This window comes from Nannobrachium achirus (genome assembly GCF_963921795.1).
Source record: "Nannobrachium achirus genome assembly, chromosome: 2".
Taxonomy (NCBI): domain Eukaryota; kingdom Metazoa; phylum Chordata; class Actinopteri; order Myctophiformes; family Myctophidae; genus Nannobrachium; species Nannobrachium achirus.
Window position 1 is genome coordinate 35,365,990 of NC_137811.1, and position 11,085 is coordinate 35,377,074.

General features: G+C 41.0%; 1 protein-coding gene across 1 annotated transcript in view; it reads left to right on the forward strand.

Moving 5' to 3' along the window:
* scn1ba (sodium channel, voltage-gated, type I, beta a) overlaps window positions 1-9,734 on the forward strand; it is a gene marked incomplete at both ends in the record, with an annotated part of 12,101 nt that extends 2,367 nt beyond the window's left edge. The window contains 4 exons of the mRNA XM_080744672.1: window positions 4,500-4,666; window positions 7,799-8,036; window positions 8,721-8,862; window positions 9,668-9,734. Of these exons, the coding sequence (XP_080600798.1) occupies window positions 4,500-4,666; window positions 7,799-8,036; window positions 8,721-8,862; window positions 9,668-9,734 (614 nt within the window). The remainder of the gene's footprint in view (window positions 1-4,499; window positions 4,667-7,798; window positions 8,037-8,720; window positions 8,863-9,667) is intronic.
* Between the last annotated feature and the right edge of the window lie 1,351 nt (window positions 9,735-11,085).

Below are 11,085 nucleotides of genomic sequence, written 5' to 3' on the forward strand. Positions count from 1 at the left end.
GAGGGTGGGAATTGAATTATGTCAATATAGGGCTTTGAAGATCTCCAGTGTCATCCAGATAACCATGTGACACAATCTGCACCGTGGTAAAAGGAACTCGTCAAAAATACAGATCTGTGAATTGATCAGGAATTGCCAGAATCCAAAAGAACGAAAGAAAGACGGGAAGTAGGAAAGAAACAATTAAGGAAAGAAATAAAGAACGAAAGAAAGAATGAAATAAATTTGTGTCACTCTCTAGGGGAAAAATATATTATTTATTTAATGTAATGTTATGCATAGAGTAAAGAGCTTTGGATAAAAGGCACTATAGAAATACGGACCATTTAGCAGGAATGAATCAATCGACATGAAACCAATTTCTTTTCTGATGAAAGCAAATCGTTATTCAGTATATTTGCATAAGCAGCACAGGAGTGCTTCTTCCTTTTCTTTTCAAAGTATTTTTATTCCATTACAAAGATATAAAATAGACATTTGACGTTTGTTGCAGTTTGAGTTACAGTCAGAGAAAAAGTATGCCACACTTTATAGTTTGTGTGTTGTGGTAGAAAGTTATAAACGGAGGCACTCCGTGCCGCGCTGTGAGCTTCTATATCTGCTATTTTTCAATAGTTAAAGCATAAAATAATGTTTAAAGTTGTACCATGTAACTTTTTTTATAAAACAAATCTTAAAATTGTCCTAACTGTTAAATCGCTAAAGTTTTAGAACACCCACTCCGTGAATTTCAGCCTGTAAAGCCTTCTCTATATATGTAAACTGCGATCCTTGCCGGGGACCGGATCTCGCGCCAAAATTGCGTCATCACACTACCGGCCAATCACAGCGAGGGTTATACAACTGCCGGCCAATCACAGCGCATCTTGAAGTGGGGTCGCTATGGCAGCCATATTTGTTGTCGCCCGTTTGTACCATCCCTTCTCTAGGTAATTTCGCCTACCAGGCAGGGTGAAGGAGTCCGTATCTCTGGAATTACTGAACGCACAGGAACAAGGGACCCCTCAAAAGATAGATCTCAGCGAGGTGGAGGCAGACGCGGGGGTCTGAAGGTACGAAAAACGGCCGAAAGACGCGGACGCGACCGCGGTTTGCTATAGGGCTAATGACCACTAGTTGGGCATCTTACACAGTATAGCTTTAAAGTAATAATGCGTAATGCATTCCAAGTCTATGGGTTAAATGGATAGGCAGGTGGAACATAATGTTGAAGTGGGCTGCCATAATAACAAACATAGAGAATTACAGTTGAAGATTGATTGATGCTTGGATGTCATGATATTATTGGTTGAAAGTGGTTGGTTGAAGCCTATGTAATACTTTTATTTTTCCCCCAGAAAGAAAACATAATTGGATTTAGATATAAGATTTTCTTTCTTCCTTTTGTCATATATTTTTGATGATATAAGATGTTATGTGACTTATGTAATATGACTAGAGATGTGAAATAAAAGGTCTAAAAGATTATTTTTCATTTAATCTTGATTTAAAGAAGAAAGAAAGTCGTACTAGCAGGACATACATGACATGCAAGGAACGGGGTTTCCAAATAAAGGAAGACAATGCAACTAATGAAAATGAATACCTACTGTACTGTCTATTTTAGAAGACCCAGACTGTTGAGATGTAAGAGATGCAACATGGATAAACGAAAGATGTCAATGCCCATTTGGAGCTTAGTCAACAAATCCCCAAGGTTGTTGTTGCTGCTGTCACTTCACTATTACCGGTATATAGGTGTGACAGCTGCTCTGGATGTGACAGCTTTGTGGAGTACAATGGAACAGACCTACTGTAGGCCTACAGTACACTCACTCCAGTGGAAAGTTCCTTGCTCACTTGCTGTCAGGGGAAATGTCATGGATGCTTGGCATTTCCCCAGGTTGTGTGTGTGTGTGTGTGTGTGTGTGTGTGTGTGTGTGTGTGTGTGTGTGTGTGTGTGTGTGTGTGTGTGTGTGTGTGTGTGTGTGTGTGTGTGTGTGTGTGTGTGTGTGTGTGTGTGTTTGCCTCTACTTGTCTGTCCTCTATGTGCGTCAGTGCGTGCGTGTCCATGCATGTGTCACTGTACACAGGTGGCAATCCCAGCATGGAAACTGGATTTTGTCCTCATCTGTCTCTGAAATTGGTTCAAGCAAACAACCTCCACTCTATCTGTATGTTCCTAGGCATCCGAGTCAGCTAACCCAGTGGTGATGGGTTATCTTTTTGTGCAGCATAGGTTGTAAATCTTTTTTTTTTTTTTTTGCTGTGGCAGTTCCGAGGGGTATATAGCAGATATGAGGGATTAGCCCACCACCCGGCCCCATCAGTAAAATCTCCTAATCTGCAGTGGAATATCATTGCATAACCCTGAAAACCAGTCGTCCACAGATTAAGCAATGGATTTGAATATTGCACGCTGTTGTGAACGCTTAGTGAGAACGGTTGCAGAGAACGGTTGTGGAGTCTGCACTTTGGATGTCTATCCATCTATCCTTAACCTCTTTCTTTCTCGTGCCTTCACCTGCCCTGTCTACTCAGCTTGCTGGTTCAGCAGTGAGCAATCAGCAGCATCTTTGCTGCCCATGCGAAAATCTTTGCCTTGCCACCTGTCTTGTATTGCCTGACACTTGTGTATACTGTAATGCTACAGTGTTTGGTATCATGTTTCTCGCCTTCCCTTTTTCTCTCTCTCTCTCCAACGTGCCATTATGTTTGGCTTACTGCAGCAACAATGCACCCTCCCGTAGTCTCTGTATGGCATTCCTATTTGCCATATTTTGTTGGATGAGCTGTCCGTCACACATGTGGCCAGTGGCTGTGTAATGCTTGTCTCCTCTCCTCTCCTCTGTCTGTTCTCCAGATCCCACTTCCCTCTCTGTGAGCAGTCAATATACCAGCCATCTCAAACCCTTATATAAGTGTTTATTTATGCATGAAATATCCAAATTCCTATTTCACTGTATCTGTGCTCTATCTAACATTCTCTTTCTAACTTCATAACCTCTGTGTTTTGCTCTCTTCGTGTAATGTAAGTTGATGTGATGGGATTGTCTTGTAAGCCTGGATCAAACAGTTTTTGCAAATCATTTGAAGAGTTGTTTTTTTTAACAACTTATGTTGTGAGAAGTACAGTAGTACAGAGATGTAGAGTAGTGTAAAATTTGGACAGTAAGTTGTAAAACATACTTTCATGTTAAGTACTTTCTAAGAATAAATGTACTTTCTAGTGAATGTCTGAACCTTCTTTGGATGGTTTGCAAATCCTGTTTGCCTAAGAGCTGTTGGTGTTGTGTTTTTAAATTTCTCCTCTCTGCTCTTCCCTTCCTTTGTTTTCTCTTCTCCTCCAGTGCATCAGAAACCTCGTCCCTTCTGCCTCTCCCCATGCTTTGGTAGAAAGTAGCAGTTATAATAGAAAGTCTATATGCTGTCTTTCCTTCTTTCTCCCATAACTTCCCTAAGTCAGATTTACTCCATCGCACGGCGGTGTCACTCACCAAAAATAACCAACTTAACTTAATCAGTTGGTTTTGGCAAGCTTATTAGTAGCATAGCCTATGTTAGAATAAACAATCTCTCCTTGTCTGCCCCTCTCTTCTCTGGAGTGTAGCAGAGGTTCTCTTTTTATGTGCCATTTCACAAATGTAATACGCTGTAATACTTGCATCCCAGCGAGTTCTGTAAAGGAAAAAGCTACTCCAAAAGGAACCGTCTCATACATTAGCACACACAAGGTATCACCAGATGATGCCAAACTACGGATGGTTTTTCGGAGCCACCGTTCGTTCCTCTGACCAGTTTTGACATCTGTTTCCCGCCCCTCCCCTCCTCTCACCCCACCCCATTCTTATGAATCAAATCAAAAGCGTCCACAGAGGACAAAGTTGAAAGTAGCACAAGATCATTGGTTGAGATCGATGCTGAGGCCTCAGTGGGAACAGCAAGGTGCAGTGTGAGAGAGAAACTCTTGGAGTTACAGGTGTGTTTCTCTATGGCCGACGAGCAGTTATGTGTCATGATAATGATGATGATGCTGACGACATATATAGACTCAGGCTTCTATATATGAATGTAGCTCAGTTTCTGGAGGAAACGCTGCAAGGAAATGTAGAAGAGTATTGCTCACTGCAATCTGTTTATTTCCCCTCAGTTTCTCACGTGAAAAAAAAAGAAAAAAAGAATCGTCTAAATATAAAACACCCCAAAAACGAAAATGATGAACCAAAAGTCAGAAATAAACAATATCATGAAATGAGTGGAAATAAAATTAAAAGAGTAAACGCTATGCCCTGTTCCATAAAAAAAACAGCATGTTATGGCCCATGGGATTAAGCACGCAAATAATTACATCAATTAACATTGTTTTGTCAAATTGAGAGTTTGCCTGCAAGTAATACGTTATTGGAAAACTTTCCAAAAAAAGGTTGATGACCACTGACCAAAAAAAAGTCATAATATAGAAATAGAAGAAAACCAAAAGTCCCTTTTCTAACTCCATCTTGCCCATCCTCTTACTTTAGTTTCCCTGTGCCATGGTGCCTGCGTGGAAGTGGACTCGGCCACAGAGGCCGTGGCCAACCAAGGCTTCAAGCTGGGCTGCATCTCCTGTAAGATGAGGGGAGAGGTGCCTGCGACCGCCACCGTCGACTGGTTCTTCAAGCCTGTAGACGAAAAAGAGTTCAGTCATGTAAGTAGAGCTCATTTCTCAAGAACAAGACTGAAAGAGTACAGTCTTGTAAGTAGAGCTCATTTCTCAAGAACAAGACTGTCCAGAGACGTGTTAGTGAACTTAGTGAGTAATAGCCTCGGTTATTATTAGGTTGGATCTGATCGAGATTTATTCACGCTTCTGTTGTATTTCTTTTTATAATTATAATTTAAAAAACTGAATGGAATACACACACACACACACAATATATATATATATATATATATATATATATATATATATATATATATATATATATATATATATATATATATATATATATATACACACACACACACACACACACCATACACAGATAAATTAAGTGTATACATTAATAATGACACCAACAACAAAATACACATTTGAATAACCATATCGGTCCAACTCCACATCTGAATGGGCATTCAATGCGGAGATCACTGCCAACAGATCACTCTAATGACATTACATCATCTTTTCTAGCTTCGGGTGACTCGTAACATCATTAACCCAGTGATTGAATCTAGGAGGAGAGTTCTCTAGGTTAGCCTTCTTGCCAATGAGGTGGTAAAAGCAACTGTTTACTACTGACTGATATATCTAGGAGGAGGTAAACCAAACGCTTATGGGGGCCTTTTCCACCAAAAGAACCTTGGTTCCAGAACCAGTGCCGGTTCAACTTTCTTAGAACCTTGGTTCGTTCTTGCGAACCGGCTTGCGTTTCCACCAGATTGAACCAGAGCCATTGTCCCCCAGTTCGGATGGTGGTTCACTGGAAAACCCAAGGATTGTGTGGTTCCCGTTCCGAACCAACTTTTACAGTTCGGAACCAACTCCGGTTCTCGGTGGAAAAGCACACCTCTGGTTCATCCCATAGCCGGGAGAAAGAACTGGAACCGGTTCTTTGCCGGTGGAAAAGGCCCCCATGTTGTCTTCACTCTTGTCAAATGTAAATGAATCTGGATGCATCCAATACATAGATATTTCCTTGTGAGGTAGTAAACTCTGTATAGATGATGTCTCATGCCCATGTGTATTTTGACCAATTACGTGACACCTGAAACAGGGCTCATAACAGGAGCCACTTATACACAGCTAAGTGGAACAGAGTTTCGTCGTCTCCTCTTCCCCTGTGGAGAAACGACTGCCATGCATTTATCATGAAGAGAGTGCAGCGCCATGCATCTTTCATGGCAGGCCCTTTGCCGCTGTGTCTGCTGGAAAACCTTCTTGTTGCCTCGTCTAAGCTCTGGAGGAGTCTTCACCCCATGCAAAGGCAAGGGAGTCCATTATGTGAGAGTGCATGAGAGGTCTCATTAGTGTCAGTGAGATTCCGTTCATTTAGCGGGAAGTGCCGTGGTCAAGTCTGGAGCTTTGGTGGGAGTCATCAGGAAGGATGAGTGGCGGGTGGGGTGGATTGGGGGAGGTGGTTGTGTTTCTCTGTTCTTTTAACGTGGAAGCTGAAACGCAAACTGCCCTTTCAGAGAGGGGTTGGGGGTACAGATTGAGGCTGCGTTGACACCTGTACAATCGCTGTGGAATATGCTGAGAAAACACCCCGGCACCCAAGTGAGAAGCATGTGAAAACAAACACACCCTACGAACGCCTACACAAGCCTTTGTCACACCCAGAGACAAATAGAATAAATAGACAGAAATGGAGGAGCTATGTGCTCCTCCACACTCCGGGAAAAGCAACGCCAGCTGTGTGACTGTACTGACACAAAACCCAAGGACAGGTGGCAATTAGAGATCCTTGACCCAAGATATTGACACAGAGGGCACAGAGGTCACCTGGCAGGCAGGCAAGCAGTTAGCAATGTGACTCATGATTCAGGCCAGGCACCCATCAGTTGCAGCCCCACTCGCTTTGGAACTCACTCCCACAGTCCACTTCACAATCATCTAAGCCCCCACCCTTATCCTGTTCAAAGCCTCCCTCAAAACCCACCTTTTCAGGCTTGCTTTCCCCGCCTAATTCAAATCTCCCCTTCTGCCTTTTAGTCTTAGCTTAATGTATTTCTTTTTTCCTTGCTAAAGTTTTAGCCTTTTAACTATTTCTCTGTTGTTTATTTTGTTTTGTTTTGTTGTAAAGCGACTTTGGGTACTAAAGCTCTATATACATTTGATGTATTATTATGATTATTATTACTATTATAGTAAAGATTACGATGCAGTCCCAAGCGAACAACTGGTATGTTTTCAGCTAAACGTAACACAGTTTTTTCAGGTGTTTTAATCCCCCGGATTTAGTCTAGCTTGTTATCTTTTTTATGGGATCCTCCTTTAGTTGGAAATGTGTTTACAGGGAGATACTGTAAATGCATACAGCCGTATCACATCCGTATTTAATTAAATCTCTCTACTGCATAATTCAATCAGAGCTAACCCTACAGTGCCACGTTGAGTACTTTGCAGAGAGATATGCATTGTATAAACGTAATTGATGACAGATTATTAGCCTTTACTCTCGCATTAAGAAATTACGGAGCCCGCAGTGGCCACTGGAGGGAAAAAAATATATAATGCTAATTTCGTGGCCACGAAATAGTAATTGGTGGCCACAAAATACTAATTCGTGCCCACAAAATAGTAATTAGTGGCCACGAAATAGTAATTGGTGGCCACGAAATACTAATTCATGCCCACGAAATAGTAATTGGTGGCCACAAAATAGTAATTGGTGGCCACGAAATAGTAATTGGTGGCCACGAAATAGTATAGTAATTGGTGGCCATGAAGTATAGTAATTGGTGGCCACGAAATACTAATTGGTGGCCACGAAATAGTAATTGGTGGCCACGAAATACTAATTCATGCCCACGAAATAGTAATTGGTGGCCACGAAGTACTAATTCATGCCCACGAAATAGTAATTCGTGGCCACGAATTAGCGTTATATATTTTTTTCCCCTCCAGTGGCCACTAGGGGGCTCCGTAAGAAATTGTTTAGATAGTGAAATAATAAATGATCGTTTTATTGATCAATTATTTCTAATCTCTATAATTTACCAGGTAGGTAGGGTATGACATGAAACTCAAGACAGATAGATATAGGGCCGTAGGCTTTGCACAACATGGTGACTAACCATTATGCAATGTAACAGATACAACATTTCTGCTTGCTAGATATACAGCTATGAGGATGAGCCGGGTGAAATCATGGATGAGCGTTTCTTTGAGCGGCTGGCCTGGAACGGCAGCAAGCGGACCGACGACCTACAGGACGGTTCCATCTACATCCTCAACGTCACCTTCAATGACACAGGAACCTTCCGCTGCCATTTCAATCGCATCCTCAACTTCGGGAACTATGAGTACTACACCAATGCCACCAAGGTCTTCAAACTCATAGTGGTGCCGGAACGTAAGCATTTGGGTTCCTGTATTTTTTGTTTTACTGTTTTGGTATACAGTATTAAACCAAGGGCACATTAATGATGGACGCACAACCGTGTGTTCATTACCAAAGTCTTTGTGTACTTATAATTTATATTATATTATTATTATTATTATTACCCTCATCATTATTATTATATGAGTTTCCTTAAGTGAAAAGTTAATTCAGAAGCACTGATGTGGCATGGTTGATTTGACAAGTTATACAACGCTGAAGAAGGCTTGACACCGAAACGTGCACATTGTTTCTTTGCTCTGTGGCATGTCACGCCAACATAAACACACTTAAATAAAAGTTCCTTAAATCACAGTGCTGTGAGTGCTGGTATTCTCTCGTTTAGAGATTCTCTTGTTAAAAGTTACTGTCCCGACTGTTCACCCAGTAAAATTGCTCAGAGAAGAGAATGTGCTTGCTTCCTTGATTAACATTGAAATAGTGACATTTCAAGTAGGACACTGTCCCCTTGTGGCCACGCAGGAGGACTGATTTGATTGAAGCAACAGGCTGGAGAACTTTAATAAATTATGGGCCATTCTGTGTAAAAATGTACATCCAAGCCAGTCCTTGGTGTAGGAATTGCATTCTTTCACCTTAATTATTAATTTATGTTACTCACTAACCGTGTTTTGATTCATCTCTCTCTCTCTGTAGTCACGCGGACCATGGCATCCATCTTGTCTGAGGTCATGATGTACGTCTCCATCATTGGGCTACAGTTTTGGCTTCTTGTGGAGATGATCTACTGCTACAAAAAGATATCAGCAGCAGGAGAGGAAGCCTTGAGAGAGAGCGCGTGAGTGGCACATCACAGCAGTCATGAATGAATAGTACACAAAACATGCAAATCAAATCAAACATTCGCATTCACATTGCTAGTGAAAATAGCCGACCTACAAGGCTCGCAATGCGATCGTAGATCGGCTATTTTCACTAGTTTTGTGCGACAGTCTTGCATGATAAAGCAGGACTTTACTTTACGAAAAACATATTAATTTGAAACTTGCCCGACAGAGACAATATACTGCTTATGAATAAAAACATGGACACGCGACGCACAAACACACGCACACGTTCATTTCCAGATCACACTGGGCCGTCCTCCTTCCAGCTCCACCCTCCTTTCCGTCTGCATGCCACACTCTTTAAGTAGTGGAGTGTGGAGTCTCTGTCAATCTTTTAAAAGTAGTATTCTATTTTCTCTTCTCTGCTGAAATGACTTCACACTAATGCTACTTCTATTCACTGACCCACTGGTTCTCAAAGAAGTGGGGTCCATGGAGCACCTCATTGGGTCCTTTTAGGGGGGGGGGCAGCAAAATGAGGGACAGATCAAACAAATGTAACCCTAATTTCATACTTTGGTTATATTCGAAAATAGCGATCTACAAGCTCACAACGTGGTAGATCTGCTATTTTATAATCATTTTTGAAGAAAAAAAATGGGTCCCTGCCACATTTAGGCGTCTATGACATTAGAATGTTTGAGAACCACTGATTGTCAGTTTCCTACTTCATAAAAATTCCTCCACCTGCCTCTGTACCTTTCTCCCTCTGCCTTTCTCTCTCTCTCTCTCTCTCTCTCTCTCTCTCTCTCTCAGGGCGGAGTATTTAGCTATAGCATCGGAGAGTAAAGATAATTGCGCAGGTGTGCAGGTGGCAGAATAGCCCTGGTAGGTGCGGCTTCTCTGTATGTGTTTTCTGTTTTCAGATTCTTCTCACCGTCTTCGCACTTTCCTCTGTTCAATTATCTTGTTCATGTTGTGGATACTCAACTGTAATGTTTACTTACCTGGACATTTCCAAAGGCAGGCTGTTACATAATCTTTTTATTTAAACGATAAATTAAGTATGGTATTTGAATGTATTTAATGTTTTGTTTAATAATTTTGTTTGAAAGAGCATTCACAACCTTATCTTCATATAATTGGTCTAATGCTTGTTACAAGATCTTACAATTTCCATCTCATTGCTGGGCTGTGGGACAGTTCAGAAACCAAGCTAAAAGAAACTACAGACATTATTAAGTAAAAAAAGACACAGATTGAGTAGACCGAAATGGTACCATCTTAAAATGAGCTTTAGTGACGACCAACTATGTGAAGATTGGTTGAAAATTGGTGAAGTGGTCCTTTAATAATCTGTAAAATACTTGTTATTGTTTTGACAGTTTCTATTTTTAACTTTCTTGCAGATCAAAACGGGGTTCTAAAAGTTTGAGGGGTGTCATATCTCGATCATCACTGCCACTCACTTCCGACAACTCTCTTCTCAACGATGGGGAAAGATGAGGACCACACAGACAGGACACAAACTCCTCACAGATTTTCTTCATGGCTTTCTGCAAAAGAGATGTGAAAGATTTAATTTATTGTATTCCATTCTCGGTCACAGAATGGAACAGAATTGGCTGTTGTTCAACAGGAGAGAGGGAGAGCTGTATAGTTGTGTATTTATGCAAAGATGATCTTCTACATCAAAATGTATATTGATTATAATATACATTGTATATTCACCACATGCATGCTTGGAAAGCCTATCAAAACCACTGATGGCATGTTCTCTGGATATTGTTTTTAGGTAGATTCAGTTTATGTAATTTGTTATCGGTGTCATTATTTTTCATCACACTTGCGCAGTACATTGCAACCTTCTAGCTTGTCTTAATCAGACGTTTAAAAGAAATAAATCAACATTAGTATATTACAGCCACGGAAACTGCAAAAATATTGCACATTGAGACTAGTAGATCCATTTTTACCAATAAGCACTGCAGTGGTTGACACTTCTCAAATCATGATTGTAATATGCATCATCATCATGCGTCTGGTTTAACAGCATCTGTCTACAGCACAAGTGTCTACCAAAATGTGACCTATTGTAGTCCTTTCTGGGATCAACCTCTGACACACAAAGCACCTCAATGTTCACACATACATCACGTCATTTAATGGAAATAACACCGAAGTTGACATTTAGGTTGTCATGCCTCACAAGTACACTTTGAAATACCTATCAT